The 21,578-nt window shown below is 33.1% G+C and overlaps 1 protein-coding gene across 2 annotated transcripts in view; it reads left to right on the top strand.

Moving 5' to 3' along the window:
* The window catches only part of LOC124359415, a 41,905-nt gene extending 20,536 nt beyond the window's left edge, over positions 1 to 21,369 (top strand). For both annotated transcript variants that reach the window (XM_046812144.1, XM_046812145.1), the window contains exons 2-5: positions 685 to 888; positions 3,209 to 3,367; positions 9,021 to 9,156; positions 12,822 to 21,369. In XM_046812144.1, the coding sequence (XP_046668100.1) occupies positions 685 to 888; positions 3,209 to 3,367; positions 9,021 to 9,156; positions 12,822 to 15,736 (3,414 nt within the window). In that variant the 3' untranslated portion in view covers positions 15,737 to 21,369. The remainder of the gene's footprint in view (positions 1 to 684; positions 889 to 3,208; positions 3,368 to 9,020; positions 9,157 to 12,821) is intronic.
* Positions 21,370 to 21,578: the final 209 nt, after the last annotated feature.

Raw genomic sequence — 21,578 nt, 5'->3', positions numbered from 1 at the left:
TGCTATGAAACTTAATTTAACTAACTGAAATGTGAATGTGTGGCAAGATATCTTGAGAAGGGTTTTATCTGTAGACTATAAATTTTCTATCAGACTTCATTTCTACATAGGCAAGAATGAATTATATGATGTACGTCCAGCCATGGGATTTGGCTGAGCGTCATTGAAGTCTATCATTCAGTACGCTTATAATTTTTCTTTTGCTGCTGGGGGATTTAAATTTTCTTTTCTAATGATTGTCTGTCCGTCTATCTGTCTACAGAACTTCTGGACAAAAAAATATGCTATAGTTTTGAAATTTTACTTTCAATCTAATTATAGCCTGGTAAATGACATTTTGTGTGGCGTATTTCTAACTTAATGTACATATTGATCTAGAAAGATGATGTGAAGTTAATTTAATTATACAAATAATAAAATGAGCTAATTGTAATTTTAAATTTTTCAACTACTACATGGTTTTGAAGTTAAATTAGTTGGTTACCATTTAAATAACTAAAGATAAGATAAACAAACAAATTGCATCACTGAATGAACTTGTTTTTACCAATAGCCAATTATTCTCAGTTGGTAGTAATTTAGAATTTGTCCTCAAGACAATAAGAGCTTCCTTATTAAGTGACATTATCAATTTTTGGTATTTTAGCTTTTTTCACTTTAAAATGTGTATTATAATGTTCACAGATGAGCGGGATAACGGCAGCTGCACCTGTGCCCGCCCCAGGTACCCGTTTCATGGTACAGTGGGAGGAACATCCAATGCACTTGGCCACCAGACTCGGGTACCTGCTGGAGCATCAGTCTCTGGTTGATGTCACTCTGATGTGCAACACTCATACCCTCAAGGTGCATCGTTCCGTGCTCGCTGCCTGCAGTCCATATTTTGAGGTTTGGTACTCAGACTTCTGTTTTAACCTACAAGTGTACTATTGTAAAAATATGTTGTATTATATCACATACTTGGAGTATTGTAATTGTTTACCATACGTTTAAATTTTTGGAAGTGTAAAGTTTGATTTTATGGTAGTCTTTCATTAAAATGAAGGATAATTTTTGTGTTTATGAAGAATTAAATGTTGTTTTGTACTAAATAAAAAAGTATATGATTCCAAATAATTTCAATTGGAGTACCTTTGAACGGATAAGTGTTTTTGCGTATAAATATCCTGTAGTGTCTGAATAAAAAATGCCACGTTAGCAATGGTGTAATAAAACTTCTGTAAATAATTAAAAGCTGTTTGTAATTATTTTACTGTTAAAAACGTGTGCTCTGTATGAATAATCTTTAAAATCAAACAAAATTCAATCAATAAGATGTGTTAGTTTTTTATTAAACTTTTTTAGTCGGTACTTTAAAACATAACTAATATTTTTTTATATATATTGTGAAAGAATATTTATTTTTTTATTGTATTCACTAACAAAATGGAACTATTTCTAATAATTCTATCATGTAAATTTGGGTTTTAAATTTAAATATTGATAATTAATAAAACATACACAATTTATTAAATAATCATAAAAACTCTGCTCTATAGTACATGTGTGCTTATCTCAAAATTTGTCATACATTTTTCTCTATTCTTAACAAGGAATTGTTTAACCCTTATAACGTCACAGACGCCGTATGGCGCATAGACAAACTATCTCCAAACGGCAAAGACGCGGTACGGCGCATCGACACAAAACTGCGTCTACAGCAAATTTAAGATCAATGTCACTAACGGTATGCGTCAACCATGTGTGTGGGTTATTGACCTATGTCAAGCGTCAAAATATAGCTGTCGCGTTACATTGTGTGAAACAATAGACGCGGTGTCTAGACACTCTCCCCGCCACACGGTACAGACGCCGTACAGCGCGCGCGCTTTTGTTTGCAGTTTGGCTTCAGGTAGTGCGTCTCTAACCATCGCTGAGTCGGTTTCCTTCGTCATGTTTTCTGTTTATATGGTTTTTATTTATTTGTTAAAAGTATTGATATCTTAGTTTTAGTATTCATTTAGTGTTTTTAGTGTCATTTTATTGTTTAGTGTCACCTATTTAGTGTTCAGGTACTTCGGGATTATACCGACCACACCAGTATGAAGAACACAAAAATATAAATTTATAGCTAAACAAACATGATAGAACGAAAAAACAACTCTTTAATTACAAAATTACAAACTTACAAGCATTTCCAGGCATTGTGATCGGTATTGTTGTCGCTGTTATCTTATCTTTCTCGAGAATCCCGATTACGACAGTCCACGCGGCATCACATGATTTGCGGGGTACATAATTGCCTTTCCATTACAATTCAATTTATATTTCTGATCAGATCCTCTAGAATTTGATATTTTACTGATAGGTACTATCTCGAGGGATGTTTTTCTTTCGTTGACATCAGCGAGAAGGCATGGCACTCGCATTTTGGGTGGCGGAGTATGATCAAGAATAAAAACAAGTTTTGAGTGTTTTTTCAATAAAGAGTTTAGTTTTAGTTTGATCATGTTTGTTTTTATTGAATTTTTGTGTTTGGAGAAATGTAGAGGTAGAACACGGAAGTACAACCAAACGACGCACCAGCTGAACGGGCGGCGAGACTCTGCAATCACGTTATCTACTAGACCGCTCGACTTTGACCTCTGTCTGAGGATGGGGAGGGGTTTGCGATAAGACAATTCCTGTTTTATATTGACGAAATATTGTTCTACGCTCATCTAGTAATCAGTAGAAGCAAAATGTCAAATAACGATTCATGTCTGGGTGTGGTCGGTATAATCCCAAAGTACCGTGTTCATTATTAGTGATAAATAACATGTCTCGTAACATTGACGATCCTGAGTACAGTGACTTTATAATTTTAAAATTTTTACTTTTTTATACTTACCATAATTATAGAAAGTAAAAATAAAAATGAACTTTACACATTAAAATTTTTTTTTTAATATTGTGCCGTTTGCTGGAAGTCGTGAAAAGATATACTGACGTTATAAGGGTTAAAATTAAATTAAAATATAGTAATATTTTAAATTTAAATTTTTGTGTGATATAAGTAAACAAGCTTATTAAAAAATATTCCCTCCTCTAATAATTAGTTAATATATTATACTCTAAGGAATATAAAATCAGTATATAAAGTTTAAATTTAACCACATGTTTGAAATTTATATTTCCATAGAATTACGTATTTTGCTAAGGTTTTTTTGGTATTTTTTCTTGTTCCCAGTCAGTTCTACAGAGACAGCTGGGAAACCACCCTCTGATAGTGTTGAAGGACATGAAGTTTTGTGTGCTGAAGTCACTGATAGAGTTCATGTACTGCGGCGAGACCAGTGTCACTGAAGAAAACCTCAATCCTCTTATGGAGGCAGCCAAGTTCTTTGAGGTAGGTGTCTTTGCTTAACAGATTTGTTATAACTTTGGAAGTATTTAACCTTAGACCTGGTGACCTTGTAAAAATTTAAAAGGTCAAAAAATCAAAATTTTCAGTCCTTTATAGTCCTTTTTTTCAAAAAATAATCAAAGAAATACTTATATAATGTACATGCCTTGTTCACATAATGTATTATTGCATAGTTTTTTGCAACAAAATGTAGATTCCTGGGGAGGTTACAGTGGTAATGTAAACAAAAAACTCTAAAGTTACACATTAAATTACTATTTTTTCACTCTAGTGATGGCATTTTAATTTTGTTGTTGTTGTATTCTAAGATGTAAGTAGCAACTTAAATATCATTAAGAAAAACATTATATAGAAGATTTGTCTGAAAAATATCCAAACTTTATTTGGCAAGAACAGGATTCATTGTACGGGCAACCGTGATCCAGTCTCCTCCAAAGTATTTCTCTCCACAAAACTCTACCGTCGTAAGCTAACAGATACCTCATAAAATTTTCCTGACTTTTTTTATGTTCTTCTCTTCCCTTTCAGAAAAATTTTGTGCTTCAGTAACAGCCAGAAATCACATGGAGCTATATCAGAACTATTAGAAGGCTATAGAAGCTATATGATTATGTTTCCATAAGCATTGCTGTATAAGACATGAATACGTTGGTGTATTGTTGTAGTGCAGAATCAAATCACAACTTAACCACAGTTCAGGCCATTTCCCTTGCATTGCATTTCATAGCCTCCTTAGGATATCAAAATATTATTCCTTGTTAACTGTCTGACCTTGTGAAATGTATTTATGGCGGTCCTGTTAAAAAAATCTAAGTGTTGCTTTGACATTGCTTCAACTTTGCTTTGTCTTGCGTTTTTTGCCACAAGCTTGTCACAAGTGTTTCATTGTGAAGTACAGTATAAGCTTTTATTTTAGGGAAGTAGCTATAAGTCTATGTCTCAAAACCAGCAACTTTTTTGAATATATCGTAGTTGTTATTTAATGAATCCAGATTGTTCTAGGTATATATACAGGGTGGCTGCCCAATTGGGGAAACCGGGAATTCAATGAACAGGGAAAATTTCAAAAACAATCTTTCTGTCTCCAAGAACTTATAACTTAAATAAAGCTCCTTCAATTAATCTGGAAACATTGTATTTTACGTTATTTTGTTTGTGAAATTATGAATGAAGATTGTCATATGTTCGTGAGCTCCATCTGATACTGGTTGATCCAAGGTTATAGTTTATCTTGGTTTGTTTTACTTCTTTGCTGGTGTAAGCCTCCCTCCCCCTCTCCATAAAAAACATGTATCCAAGCATCGGACAATTAAAGTACACCGACCGATCGTTCTGGATTTCGGCACTAAGCGGTAGTCTCTGCAATACAAACGGGATTTTTTGTACTTAATTATTATTGAGTCGTCTAAGTGGAGTCCCTGGACGAAGTTATCCAACTTTTATTCTGGAGTGAAAATAGTATTTTCGTGTGTTCACAAGCCTAAAATGTACAGTGTTCATCCTATAAACAGGCTTAAGAGTTCGGTTCATTGAATAATATGTTTGGTGGTGTGATAAGAGGTGCAACCCGTCTTTTGAGTATACCAGAATATCAGTTGGATTTTTAACAAGTGACACCGAGACGGGGGTGTTTGTATTCTGTTGCATAGCAATGATAGAATGAGCTGAGGGTTGAGTGACAGGAGAAACATTTAATGTCTAGTAGAATTGACGATGCATAAGCGCTATCGTGTGGTACCATCTTGTCGCTTATGTCTGTCATGGCTAGTGTCGAGTGTCCTCCATGTGTGTAATACAAATATTGAACTTGAAGTCGCTGCTCAATTCAGTGCCCACCGCTTACTGCTCCGTAGCCGAGGCCTCGGTTAGTCTATGAACGATTGCTTCCCACAAAGAAAGTGATTTTATGTTTTGATATGGTCACATCCAAACCTCAACTGAATTGCATTTTTAACTCAACTGAACACTCAACTAAAATTGCGCTAGTTTTGTGTCTGACTGTAAGTATCGTTGGTCTAAACGGGCGTAAGAGCTCTCGCAAGCGCTGCCGCAACCAGTGTTGGACAATTGTTTGCAAGAACTGGAAAGCAGCGTCGGCAATTAAAATTATAAACATTGCCGAGACATCACTGCTGTACGTCAACAGACTTTGTATTGACTCCCAGAATAACCAGTGATACAACTGTAGCAAGTACTAGCGACAGTTCTCATTAGTAAAATTGCTTATCTAGTTCATATTATACGACAGTAGTTGTGTAGATTCTCTAGCTGCCAGTGTAGAAGCAACTTAATGTCGATTCCATGTCTACAAGCGGCAGAAGGCCAGCCAATCGAATCGACCTCAATCATCAGTTTTCGTTGACAGAGCGGGATTGGTGGGACGACTGCTGGAAATCTCATCAGTTCTCCGATCAGCTATTTACCTAAACGACTTTTCCGCACAAGTGACGATCGGTCAGACAATTCTAGCTGTTCAAACCAAATAGTCCAACGTGTATGAGGAGCCATATGTCATGTACGACTTTATGTTGTCATGTTATGTTATGAAGGGGTGATTCTATTCTTTTTATTATTTTAAAGTGTGACACAAAATATTTTTAAGGCTAGTAATTGATAAGTTAATTGTGTTCATATTCTTGTTGCAATTATAGAAGGTATTGTTCTGTACTTATGTCTAGATACTTATTCTACAGATTGTGAACTAACCGCACCTTGGTAACTTCCGAGCAGATAACTTTCTGGTGAATTTTTCATGTATTGGCCGTCAGTGGGATATATCCGGAGCCATGATACTTTTGAGGGATTCTAACCAGGGCTACCACCAATGATGAGAATCTGGGAAAGCGTGCATTATGCATGAATTCAGACTCCGGGAAAAATGTGTAGATATACGTGAATTTTTATAATATCCCTGGAATTTTTTCTAGGGATGAATCGTTTCCAATACTCAATACCGCGGCTGTTCTCACTCAATTCCGGTACCAACAGCAGTGCTTAAATACGCTTGAAAAGTCACTTGTGGGATTGGCTAATTTTCTCTTTTGTTTGCTGGGGGATGTAAAATGTCTTTTCTATATTATTGTCCATCTGTTGCAGACTATCTGGATAATAAAATGACCAATTACTTAAAATGTTTCCATGCAATCTCATTAAAGCCTATTACACAACACATAATGTAAACTTCTTTGTTACATATAAAATAAAGTGATTTCCTACAATTTAAATTTTACACTGAAAAAAAGAAAAAATAGAAAAAGAAAAAGTTCTAAGTAAATGTTCTTTGAGTTTTGATACTAAATCCCAAATACATAATTAACTAACAAATTTTTAACTTCACACGGTATATAATTAAAAAACATAAATTCACAAACAACATTTCATAAGGTGATTTCATGATTCTGAAATCATATCTCCATCATTGTTCCTTACAAATCATTATTATAAGAAAAAAAAAGAAATTAGTGCTAAACTGAGAAATAACAAAAATAAAAGAATAGGATACATGAACAATGTGAATAGCTCATTATTAATACAGCTGCATACGAAACTAAACATGAATTAGAGCAGACAGCTGTTCAGGCTGTCAGTTTTTGATCAAGCAATAACGACAAATACTTCAGTTTCTAAGTTTATTTAGCAATAAAACACTATACAAATGGTTCTGAAACAATATAGTGGGTGCAGCTAAAGTCTAAGACAAAAACTCCTTAGTTTTTATCTCTGTGTCTTTTGATTTGTCGACATAACATGGTGTATACCTAATAACTTTCCATTCTGTTGTGTTTGGAAAATATATATATCCAATTTGGAATAAAAACAGAGATAACAAATAGATATCAACGCAGTGATACCGTGGGACAGACTGCAGTCTAGCAGTGCGGATTAAAGGTCTGCGGTGGACGAAGTTTTAGAATGAGACAATGATTTCGGTGATACATAAGGTCGGATCAGTACAATCAACAAATAAACCAAACACTTTCATCTGAACTGTATTTAATTAATTTATTAGGGGGAGAGGGGGGCAAGCCTAAGAATACCACACTACTTACAGGAATTTGCAGAGATTCAGAGAAATTAATATATACAAAATTACAAATTGTAACCTATACCTTCTCCCTATAAATCATAGAAATGGTAGATTATAAAATGAGTTTCCAGAATATATTCTATTTACATAAAAATGTATGGTATATATATTTACATTTATAGAGAATGAATTTAGGTACAATACAAAGTACGACGTATAGATAAAATAAAAATTGGTCTGTGTATAGAACCAGCAGACACGATGATGTTGACAAATATAGACGTAGAAATACGAACATAGATTAAAATATTACTTATAAATTATGTTATTTTGTTGCTATATGTTTATAAATAGGTTTTATACACTACAAGAACATATTTCATCAATCGGGAATTTGCATACTGCCGATAGCTTTTTTCCTCAAATAGACAGAAGACTCGACGATGTGCCCAAAATAAATTTAAAAAATACTAATTATGCTAAAGTATCATTTGTTAAACTACAGTAGTTTGTTATTTTGGTTATTTATCTACATTTTTTCATACGGAAAGTACAAATATGTTTTAGCAATCGGTAATTTCCATACTACCAATCAGTAGTCAGTGAATAGACTTATTTTTGGATTCGAGATTCAGCTTCCTCATTTCATATTATGAAATTGTGATTTTTCTTTCCTTGGCCATCCGATGCTCTGGCAGGCTCAGTGATGGAAATGAGTCATTCACCTGTGGGATGGAAATCATGATCATGATGGAAATCAATAGGGGTCAACTAATCTGAATAGTTTCCAATTATGTGTTCCATTCATAGTGTCTGCGCCGTTTATACAACATATTTATAATGCATTATCTATGACTGGAGTTTCTTTATATTAAAATAATTTCACTCTTTCTTCTTTTTAAATCTGTATCTATTTTGAAACTTATTTTAACTGCACATTGTTGTTAAAACATTGGAAGAACATTTACACTGGCCAATATTCATGGAGAACTCAATGTTACATCAACTTTTTAGAGTTGCAAGACTGAATTAACATAGGTAAATCTTATCTAATGTAGTAAGTATAGTACAAAAGTATATGACTGTACAAACTGACTTTGCCAAATGAACTTATTTTTTGTATAGTTGTGACAGAGAGTCACCTATTGTATGATGTCATACTATATTGGCTGTGCTTCTGAGCAGCTGCCAAATGAACTTATGATTTGTATAGTTGTGGCAGAGACTCACCTATTGTATGATGTCATACTATATTGGCTGTGCTTCTGAGCAGCTGCCAAATGAACTTATGATTTGTATAGTTGTGACAGAGACTCACCTATTGTATGATGTCATACTGCATTGGCTGTGCTTCTGAGCAGCTGCCAAATGAATTTATGTTTTGTATAGTTGTGGCAGAGAGTCACCTATTGTATGATGTCATACTGCATTGGCTGTGCTTCTGAGCAGCTGCCAAATGAACTTATGATTTGTATAGTTGTGGCAGAGAGTCACCTATTGTATGATGTCATACTAAATTGGCTGTGCTTCTGAGCAGCAGATCGATGTAACATTGTCTAAAGAATAAAATTGTCTGGTTTTGTACTCACAGTCTAACGTGATTTGCAGGTGAAAGGACTGTGTACAATGTCAAAGGAGGTGCTTGGAGGAGAACGTCCTTCACCGAACAAACCAGTGACTGCCAACCCAGTGAATGGAACCAGCAATAGCATTGCAGATATCATCCCCACGTCCAGCTACCGAGGTAAAGCTCATCTTTTGTTATAAATTTGTAAAAAAATATTAAAAAATACTATATTGTAATAAAAATGTTACATCTAATTTTAATCATACCTCGTGTCCTTGATGCAGGAGTTGTACAATTGGAAGTGCTGAGGAGACAATGCTAGGTACTTTCTCTCATTTAACCCTTTTAGTGCCAAGCATAATTTGTTACAGTTATACTGAAAGTGCCAGGCCTTCACACACCTGTCTGTACCAAGATTGCCAGCCACTTTTGGCCAAAAATTACTCATTTTCTTTAAAAAACTCTAACTGGACCATTTTTTAAGATAAATTCCTATTTCTTTTTTTATATTACTCCTAGATAATTGTATTTTTCAAAAATATAATTAATTATACAACCAAATTTGTTTATTTATTTTTTTAAGGTAAAAATACTCAGTAAAAAATAAAAAAAAATATATATTTTTTGAGTTTGACTTGAAATACAGTACAGAAAAAATCACATTAGCACAACATTAGGTACATGACTCAATTCCTCATTTAATTCTGAACAAAATCTCAAAATTTGAAAATGCTAACTTAAAAAAACATGTAAAATTTTACTTACCAGGAAAACATTCCATTTTGTGAATTAAATGTCAACTAATGTTTCTGGTTACTATAACAATATTAGTTAGTCAACCTTGCAAATATTTTCACTTTTCATTATCGTATCTTGTTTTTGAAAGAATAAAAATTAATTGTTCACTTATAAACACTAAAAATAACAAGTAACTATTTACATAATATGTACACATAGAAAAATCATAAACAAAAAACTCAGCAGAAGTGTGAAGGGTAACACTTTGTGTGTGTGCACCCCTCTCTTGCACTTAACACACACACATACAAGGATTTTGTTCTTTTTCCTCCTCCTTTAGGGCTCTCAACACTACAAACACAACAGTTTTTTTGCTTGTTTTTTTTACTTTTTTAAAAAATTAAAAAAGTAAAATTAAGGTAAATTAAAAAAAATTAAATTAAACAAAGTAATACTTGGAAAGATTGTTTTATTGTGATTCCAAAACACTACTGATATGTTTAGTTTAATTACTAAATATATTTTTAATCTTTTTTTTACAAAACGTCCTAAAAATAGGACGCTGGCAATCTATGCATAAACTGCCGACGTCCTAAAAATAGGACGCTGGCAATCTTCATACAATTATCCAACGTCCTAATTTTAGGACGTTGGCACTAAAAGGGTTAATAGATTCACAAAACACATTCTTAACAGTCTACAGTTTGAAAATTTAAAATAATAAATAGATATTTTAATTTGTCATTCACTACAGTAGTAAAGAGCAAGTGTTCAGTTACTTGGTCTGTAACATTTTCTGTACTAGATATGGATTCAGTCTTACTCTCATTGCCGGTTGTATAGTTAGTTATTATTGCATATTAAAAATTGAGTAAACTGCAGGAAATCCTGGCAACCATTGTCATACAAGTTGTACTTGCATCAGGTATCAAGTTCTCAAATTGAGATTGTGAGCTAATTTTTGTACAGTTTAAAAAATGTTTGGGTTGTATCAATGATTGTTGTTTGTTATGTTTTTCCACAGTATACTATATGAAATATTGTATTTATTAAGGTAGCTGATGCAGTATTCAGTAAAAGCTATCTTCAGGCAGGTGGTTGTGTGAACTGCATCTATATTGAACATAATTCCCGATCATATTGTCATTAAAATGTTATAAAATATATTTAAAATCATAATTTTCCCAAGTATTGTTTTGCTATAGCAACAAAGTTTTTATTCTCTTGTTGGTGCTTTACTGCAGTTACCAATAATGTATTCTTGTGGCTGATGATTGTGTTAAAAACATCATGTAAACTGAATTGGAGCTGTTAATTTAAAAATATACAGTTTAGTTTTTGATGTCTATAGATTAATATTTGTAATTTAACCTCCAGACTATCATCAGTGGTCCTCATGTCATGGATATTTTCAATAAGGTATTGGCCTAACAGTGATATTTGTTTATTTGTTCATGGGTCACTGTGATGTTTCCTACATATAGTTCTAAATGACTGACCAGTTTGTCCAATATATGTGCTTATAACATTCACCACAGTTTAATTTTTATACGTCAGTATAAATTCTATGTTTATATTCTCATTTACAACATTAATTTCGCTAAAACCTGAATTTCTATAAATGATCGTGTTTTCAAACACAGTAGCTCTAAAAATTGGGTAAAAGCATAGTTTAAAGTTTATGAATGATTGGAAACATCTTTAAAATAATCAAAAGACGACCTTTTTATACCAATTTGGTATTTTTATTTTTTTAATTTATGAGATGATTAATATGTTTAGTAAAATTATGCTTGTGAATTAAAAAAAACATGTTAAATTGTAAAGTGTATTATAGTCCATACTATGTATTTCAGATTTTAAGTTTTCTGTGAGCTAAAAAGTATAAAAAATTTACAGGGAATTTAATACCCACACATTCTAACTTTATAGCTCCTATTTTTAATGACTTACTATTTATTGGTATTTTATTCAAATGAAATCCTACATTTGTAATAAGCTTTAAAATACAAGACATGTTTTTTAAGTAAGTACCATTTTGAAATTGTCCGTTCTGAGGTTGCAGAACAAACTCAAGATCTCTTCACATCATTTTGCTTGGGAGAATTTGATAATCTCCTAATTTAGCGCCCAGATACTAGTGTTTGTTTTTTTCATTAGAAGAAGAATGTTGAAATTCAACACCTCAACAACATCATAAGCAAGAAATTTTATCGCGTTGCAGTTGCTGTTTATTTAGGTGGTAATTTTCTATGAAGATAGTATACTAAAATATGATTTTAGATATGATTTATATTGCCTTAATAAGCTGGCAATTATGTCAAAAAGTCGATAATAGTGTGACTTTCATATAAAAATAAAATTGTTAGAAAAACTTATATCAAAACAATACTTAAAAATCATGTCTCGTATGTACATGTCCCTTGTTTACCTTTGACATTTTTGAATTCATATTCTTTCATTTTCTGGCAGAAGGCATTAAAAAAAAAATGTAGAACAGTTTTATAAGCAATTATGTCTATAAATCATTTCCTTTGTTATTAGCTAGCACGAATACATGCACACCATTATTAACATACTATGATTTGGTACTGAATTCTGATTTGCATTGCTTTAGGTTTGGAAAATCAAATAAGAAAACTTTATTTTTGAATACCTTTTTTATTTTTATTTCACTTTGCAATGGTTTGTTTGTCCAGTAATACTGTGACAGATTATCTTATAAGGCAAACACTGACTGCAAGAAGTAAAATATTCAAATAATTCTTTTCAATTTTTTCTTGATGGAAGTTGAACTATTGACAAAATGTCTGTATTGGCTTTTTTTATAAGTCACTAACATCAACTGATGTTTGAACTACTATTACATTGTGTATGCTATTTTTCCAAAAGTACATTTATGCCAGTTTACACTTCTTTTCAAGTGGTGTTTCTCATAGAACAAAGTGTCCTTGATGTTAAAAGTTGGAATAGTTAATTTTATAATATTAATTTAAGTATATTTTTGTTAGTTAATTCTTTTTCATAAGTGATTTAAATGCAGATTAGTGTTATTTAGTTTGAAACTTGCTAGATAAAAATAATAAAAAGATAAATATTTTCAGGGCGAGGACGCAGGCCAGGGGTTGGACGTGGCCGTAGAAACCTGTCTACTATGTTAGTACCCCCTCCTACAGGACAAGGAGCTCCTCAAGCAGAGACTGCCCAAATCATGTTGAGTCTGTCAAGCAACACAGCCGGGACTGGAGGTACACTACAAACTACCAGCCGCAACGTGCGGATCAGTCCTAACAGCCGTGTGGGGCGGCCCCTGCAGCCGGTGTCAGCCTTGCTTCGCAATGGGTCTCTGGATACAACAGACCTCAGAGCTCTACGTGAGCAGCTCAACCTGGAACCGCGAAGGAGAGGGCGCAGGCGACAGAACTTTGGCCTGGGCCGTGGCAGGATCAAAGATCTGGGGGATAGTAAGTTTGGTATTCAAAATATCAAGAAAGAAATGGATGACATCCAACAGAAAGACGGAATACTTGTCAAGCCATTGGACTCTAAAGTTAACCTCTTTGGAAATAATGGTAACAATGACGCAAAAAGTCCGTTATTGGCCTCTTTACTCTCTAAAGCTGAAGCTCTTGCCAAAGCTAAGGTAAAAACTGAAAATGATGGTGAGGAAGGGCAGACCTCTGAACAAGAAACTGTATTGTATCAGTTTGATGGAGAATCAAGTGGAGCTACAAAATATTTGGATGCTCTAAAAGAAGCAGGTCTGCCTACTGATGTACCGGTGTTGATTGACAATGGAGACGGTAACTATGTGACCTTAACTGAAGATGTGCTTATGAATGTTCTTGGGAACAATGAGGAGTTCCAATTCCAAGTCACCGAGGCAACTCTCGAGCAAGGTGATGTTAGCGAGGGGATTGTTTTGCAGGATGGAACTATCATGATGACAGGAAAGAATGGTAAGTCAGATCTTACTGGACCACTTCTGACAGTTAGTAACAAAGGAAAACCTGTTACCATAAAAGGTATTAAAGAAGTAAAAGGAAAACGGGGTCCTAAGCCGAAGCAAATTATCGTGAAGGATATGCAAGGAGGCAAATCAGAAGACATAATTTCACCTCAGAAAGGAGCGAAGAAAGAATCAGGCCAAAAATCAGCCCAGGAGATGATCAATGACGCTGTTTTAGAGAGTTTGAAGAATGGAGCTGCCAGTGAAGCGGAAACAGACCCTGATGCTGTTGTCTTGTATGAGGTCACTGATAATGATCAAGTTTGTAAATACGTTGTTTCTTCCAAGGAAATTAGTGCTTTGAAAGCTTTGAATGAACAAATTGAAAAACAAAAGAGACAGAATTCGCCTGGTGAGAAGAAGAGTCCTTTATCCACTCTCATGAACGGAAAAGCTAACATTGCTGAGATAAAATTGACTGTACCCAAGAATTCAAGAAAGTCAATTGTTTCTGAGGTTTTAGCTAGAGCACACAGTCTTGAACATCAAGTGAGTACTGGCTTACTAGACCAGCCTTCACAGGAGAATCATGGAGATAAAGATAAAGTAGACTCTCCACAGTTATTGGATATAAACATGGAAACAGATGTTCTTAATGATAGTTCACAACTAATGAATATGAACCCGGCAAGAGATAATCTAGAAAATCCCAGTACAATGGATCTGAGTGAGGAGGCCCAAGTGTTAGGGGTAGATAACAGCATGGTGGTGTTGAACGATGAGAGTGGGATAATGGAACTCAAAGAGCACGATGAAGATATCAATATGAGTGACAGTGAACATCTTATTGTTATGAATAATAACAACCAAATTTTGCAACAGGAAGGAATTGACTTAGCAGAGGAACCTAGTGAGGATTCTCAATTGATGCAGATAAATGAGAGTAGTCAAGATGGTGGGGAAACTGAGGGAGCAGCAGGAGTTGTGAATGAGGAAACTGATGAAAGTGTTCCACAGTCTGGAAGAGACATGCCTTTGTTGGAAACTGACCCACAATTAGTTGAACTTCAGTTTATTAATGGGAATGGTCAGAAAATTGAAGATTACAGGGTAGAGGGCACTGTCCTCAGTCACAAAGAAATATCTGAGATTACAGGACTCGATTCACATCAAGGGAAAGACTCAGATGTGATCGGTCTTTTAGACATGGTCTGCGAAGAAGCTGCAGCACAAGAAGACATAAGTAACCAGGTTTTGAATGATGTAAACACTCTAAAACAAAATGTGTCTTCAGTTGAAGCAATGGGGAGTGTAACATCTGTAGAAAATTCTATTGTTCAATCAGAATACAATTTAGCTAAGGATGAGAATGGTTTCACAAGAACAGAGCATTTGGTGTTAGAAGAAGTACAAAATATTGATTCAAGGCACTTACAGTCAACAGAGATGTCACTGGATGAAGGCGAGTGTCCAGATTTGTCTGTGGAACAAGCTTTACAGGCGATGATGGGTGATGAGAATAGCACAGAAGTAGAGACCCAGGAGTTTGGTGAAGAACATAAACATGAAGATGAGTCTCAAGAAGAGACTTCATTACATCAGTTAACTAATGTGCCACCAGAATCGGGCACGACTAATTTAGTTAATCCAAATAGTTTTGAATTTGTTTATGATGCTAACGAAAACCCACCTAATGAAAGCATAGAAATCTCTCTACAACCTGAAACACACATACTATCTGAACTAAGTACAAATGAAACCGTAGAAGCTGAGGTCACTGAGGGAGGGGGAACTGAAGAGGCTATTATAGTCTCTCCCACAAAAGATGTGCCATTTGCTGTGGGTCTGCTTCCACTGAAAGATGCCCTTGTACAAATTCAATCCATTCCTGAATATCAACCAAGGAAAACAAGGTCTGGAAGCACATGTAAGATGGAAACTCCTGGATCTAAACGTCGATCGTCAGTTGAAAATTTTGCAGAAGGATCAGTTAAGAGACGGAAAAGTGTTGAAGACGAAAATTCTTCAAGCCTTCTTACAGAAGAGGAGAATGCCCTCTCACTTACGTGAGCATTAATAATTCAATTTATTGTTTTTATTTTAGTTTATTTATCCAAAGAGCTTTTTCATAATTTCTTCCTTACTTTTCGGTCCACTCTAATTGTAAGTTTTTTTAATTGTTAATAGAGTGATTTCTATTTTATTTTGTCTCCTGTGTAAATAATACAACTTTGTTTAAATCAGTTGATTGGTTTAGTTTGTAAATTGCAAAAAGTGTAAATAATAGAAAAATTCTATCTTTTATGTTTAAGCTACATCACGAAGTGAGACACAGTTTTAGAGTAGTGACAATAAACGTTGTAATAACGGTTCTTACAATACCATGAGTGATTTTATACTTCAAAATATTTAACTCTTCTTCACATTGTTATGGTGTACCATTTTGTTTCTAAACTTTGTAAATGGTAAGAAATTTTGTTAACTTGTTTTGGCTAGTTTTGTTAACAGTAATAAAATATATTTTATTGACAGTTGAATTTTCTTTTTAATAAATAGATTTTAAAATTAAAAATTATTTTAACTTATAACTTATATTTTAAGAATAATGTCTTATGTTTTAATTTATAATGTCATTACTTCACTTCCGTTTGCATGAATATTAAAATCCAATAGTTATAGTTATAACATTATATTTGTCTTGCATGACTATTTTCGTATTTATTTAAAATTTTAAGTTGCATTCAATAAAATATGTAGTTAATTTATATAGTATGACATAAGCTGTACATGAGTTAAATGTGATCAGTAAGTGTAATCCATTTCAGAGCCATCAAATCCAGAAACTTTGTAATTCTACCATTTTTAATTATAAATTTTGTAGTTTTATACCATTATGATAGTCTCAAATAAGTTTTTGTTCACTTACAATTGTATTATGTACCTAATAAGTGATGGTTAAACTCAAACAACATCACATTCGATTTAAATTTAGCATCTAAAATTCATCTATTCCGTTTAATGCAGGGTAATTCAAAAGTCGTGGGAAATTTTAATAATTTGTGAAATGATCCAACTTTCAGAACAGAAGTGAAATTTAACATACAACTTTAAAAAACTACTCCTTCATATCATCAGTGACATTTCAGGGAACTAATCTTGTGGAGTCATTGGATAATATAAAAATACATAGAAGCCCTCAAGTGGGAAAGTCACTGATGGTATAAAATTGTGTGCCTTGGACTCTATGTTGTAGTTCTGAGTTTGTCTTTTATAAGTTATATTACTTAATTATTATTTACTATTAACTTCTTTACAGCTTCTGACGAAATCCATTCTACACATACTTTTGCTGAAAAGGGGTGTTGTTAAGTTATTTCATCATTCTAAATTTTGTTATTTTTTATTACATTGTTTGAAGAATCTCGCATCTGAACTATATATCAATATGTAGAGTCTTGGAGCATTGGAAAAACGGTTTATTGTAGTATCACTAGATAAAGGAATACAACATTTTCCAATATATAATTTTTTATTTTGTGCAAGGCCTTTCTGAATCAAAGATTCCATCATCAGGCACTTCAGTGTTAATTTGTGAAGTGCCTGATGATGGAATCTTTGATAGTTCATTTACAGAATTATAGTTATGTTCATCAATATGTACTCTATGAAAAACCATTATTAATCAAACTGTCCTACAACCTTTAGAAGGTTCCCTAATCACAGTACAGTAATATAATAACAGATCCATCACTTCAGAATCAAAATTTTACCGATCAATTGTTTCTAAGTCTAGGTATTTTTTTTTGTTTATATCATATAAGTATTAAATTCCGTCACAATTTATAATTTCATATTTTATTTAATCAACTGATTATTATTATCATCATCATCATTCAGAAATATGGTGGGTATCATGCAGTATGTTTTTGATCTGATCTGAGAAGTAAAAGTAGAACTGGGTTACTAAAAACTTTCAATATTTCATGAAAGCAAGAAAGTAATATAGGTGTTACATTAACAAGTCTCCCTCATTTCCAGCTGTTGATGAGGATGTCACTGACACCACTGTGCTTGAAGTTTGGAGGGTACTTCGCTGTATCAATATTTTGATAAAGACAAATTGCATGATAAGCACCTGATATTAATTTAGTTTGTTTTAAGTTGACGTTTCTTTCATATTGGTTGAATCTATTCAATCTACCATCAAGAAATTCGAACTTAGCTTGTGGCTCTAAAAATATTTGTTTATTTAATATCTATGGTAGCCTGTATCCAGTTTTATTATTCCTGTAGTTGTGGTCATTGTTTTGGTAAACCTTACAGGTCATTTTACTTCTACCTGGAAAGCTACAGCAGTCATGCTGATTCAAACAGAGGATTCATGAATCTCTTTAAATTTATATTTATTTCTGTCCTAGGGACTGTACCAATCAGCTTTGAGAAAGCTGTGTGCAGTTTTGTTTACGCGAGTTAACTATCTTATCTTTGTACAAAAAGCATCGTTCATGAAAGATTGTGTTCTCCAAAAATGTTTGTTTTTAGCATGGTTTGTTTTGCAGTTGAGTGACAAGATTAGTTTGATATTATGTACTTAGGCATTTTACAGGGTCCCCTCTTTTAGGTAGATTTCATAGAAACCTGCCTCTTCCGATTGGCATGACAGAATTTGCAGGAGATTTTTTTGATTTTCTCCAATCATGACCCTCAGAATCTAAAACCACCATAAAATATAAATATATTGTGAACACAATAACTGCTGTAGTTTTTAAAATATCCCGACTTAACTTGATTCAAAGTCAGTGCTTGCACATAGCTTGTATGAGTTCGTTAGTCAGTCTTAACCAGTAAATGTAACAAGGTGCTCTAGCCATTCATATTCAAGTAAAACCTTTAACCCAACGTACACAAAAAATCTTTTACATACCGTACTGCAGTTCTTAATAGATACAGATCAAACTTAGTGCAGAGGCAGTATTAGGATATAGTTTCGATGAATCGTCAGCCAGAAATCATTAGAATATTTAAAGATGGCAGATATTCACCTTTGGGTAAAATATTTATTTTGAGGATTCCAGAAAATCAAATATAAATGTCAATGTAAATCAATTATATTTATTGTAAATATAAATCAAAATTAACACTTTTCATAAAACTTCGAAGTAGTGCCAAGCAACATTTATTCCTACTCATTTTTCGAAAACTTTTGGTTTCTAGATGAAGTCCATTTAAAATTATAGAAGTATGCAGTTGAACTGTTATAAGTGAATATGTCTACATACATAATTACAGATTAATTGTAACTAAATCAAGTCCACAATTTACAAAGAAATACAATTTAGTTGAAGTGACACTCTGCCTATCTTTACCATGTTCTTGTTCAATGTACAGGTACTGTACATAATACAAATATTTACAAAGAAATGTATCTGGTAATAGAAATTTGTGTCTAGCAAAGTTTAAAGATTATGGATTTTCTTAATAGTTGAGAGTGTTACATATTAACATTGACAGTTATTGCCAATCACTGTTGTGCGAATCAAACATATAATTTTGTAATGCATCTTCAGTTTGACTTTTCGAGATGATGCCCTCATATAAAATCTATCTTTCCTACGACTGTTGTGCATTAATTCTCCAATTTGGGCCCTTTGTTTGTCTTGTTATTTATCAGTGATAACATCCATGATGTAAATTTCTGCTTTATGCTGATGGTATTAAGAGCCGGCCGTAATAAAATGACCGTGATTCCCCCCCCCCTCCAGTAAGAACAATCTTAAAGAAATTTTTAAAAACTCAAGATACATCTGGTTCTTAAGGTCTTGTTACATTCACGAGCTGTGCAATCGGCAACTGATTCTGTTGTAGAGTGGGCTGTATACTACTCAGTAATTAGATGTTCTGGTAAATACTTAATAAACTGATACAATATAGTATCTAACGATCTGACAGAACATAACGGAAGTCTTTAATGAACTAACTGCTACTTTTTCCCTCGATTAGTGACAATTTATAAATCAAAATTATCCTTTTACATACTTATCAATTGTGGAAAGTTCAGGTTGTATTATGAAATATACACTGCAAATTATAAGGCTGACTGGCAGTGGTGATTGCGTGTCCTGACTAACATAGCTTGTGATAAAACTGACTATAACTGTGGTGACCTTTGATCTTTTGGCCCTAAAATCAATAGTTCTTCCATGGAACCAAGGTCTTTGTACCAAGTGTTAAGTCCCTAGGACCAGAGTTATTGCATGTAGACAGACAGCAACACAATTTTAAGAAGAATCTGATGGACCCTTTACAAATTATATTTTTATTACATTACTTGCCAAATTGTATTGGATGTGAAAATTACATGTCAACTATGAGACTGTGACTTGATTTCTCACCTTAGTGTAACCAAAGTTCCATTTCTCCGAGTGTTAAATGCCTGGAGCTCAGGTCTCCTTTGTTTGCTTTATTAAAGTCTTTGCTCAATGGATTAATAGGCGTGTTTTAGTATTGAGTGGGCACATTCAAATTTACATTACACTTTTATCATGGATTTTTTCATCTAAGCCTCTTTTTTTAATACAATCACAAAAAGGTTTCTTGGACCATCAAACTACTTTCACGTTTACTATAAATAAGGAAAATATATAGAAATTGATTTGTGGCCTTTTTAAAATAAGTCTTTTTGCATGTACGAGTTGACTGTTCATATGTCTGAACTTTCTTGTCATCCTTCAAAATAATTGTTCTGCTTACTAACGTTTTTGAAATTTTTCTGAAGAGAAGTGATATTAATAATTCATTTATAAAAAAAAAATCAATAAAACTAACATTAATACACAATGTATTTTAATATAAAACTTGATTGCATTAATCCTTTGTTATTGTTTACTGTTATAATAACAGTGAATTATTTTATAGTTACAAAGTATTTCATTTTTAATGGTTAAGCGGGAACAACTGTGTCACGCAATTGGACAATTGCTCTAAAACGTCTACAATCATGTATTGTCCGGAATCTGATATAGTTTACTGGTAGGTTATTGTTATCACAAAACGCAAAGAGGTGCGTAATATATTATTGAAAATAATACATTTGTATAATATGTACATACAATTGATATATTATTGTAATAAGTAATTTCTTAGGAGATATTGTATAAAAGTTCATTGATCTCTAGGCTATAGGCTTGTTGTCGTAATTTCACAATTTTTGTATATAAGAGTTTGTTGTACACTTAAGAAGGATTGCCTTGGCTATATTATTTATAAAATAACAATAAATAATACAACCTAGTGTGTATATTTGTAAAAATGTAAGCTTTAATTATCTACGTTACGAATAACAGACCTTAGTTTTTTCTACAAAAAGTTATATAGAGATATATAGTAACTGTTATTACTTTGAGTTTTTTATTTAGTAAAACATAGGAAAATGTTGTGGATTAGTTTTAAAGTTTGAGTGTGTTTGAGTAAATAAAATTCGGACTTCAAAGGAACGCTTAGTTTTTCTGTTCAGTGTGTTTACCTTGCAAGTTTCTTTGCTTGTTGAATAGCTTTGAAATGCTGTGCCACGAAAAACCAAAATTATTTTTTATTCTTTAGAAAATTAGATCTATTGTGATATACCACTCTCTGTCAATATACAGTACCTTAAATGTACAGTGTTTCATTTTGTACAATAATAAATTGTACCCAAATTTTAAAAACTGTCTTCATTATTTCTCTCCTTCCTCCCCTCATCAATGAATATCTTGTTTTCCTACCCAGGTTCCATTTAAATTGTTTTATGGAACAATTTCTATCCTGTTATCAATCACCACTTATGTAATTTAACTGTCTTATGTCTCCTCATTCAAGCCGATACTCGTTTCAGTTACTGTACTTTAATGCGTGTTGTAGGTTAATGAGTTATACC

This window comes from Homalodisca vitripennis, chromosome 4 (genome assembly GCF_021130785.1).
Source record: "Homalodisca vitripennis isolate AUS2020 chromosome 4, UT_GWSS_2.1, whole genome shotgun sequence".
Lineage (NCBI taxonomy): Eukaryota > Metazoa > Arthropoda > Insecta > Hemiptera > Cicadellidae > Homalodisca > Homalodisca vitripennis.
Note: the sequence above shows the minus strand (reverse complement) of the source record. Positions and strands in the feature narration are given on the sequence as shown.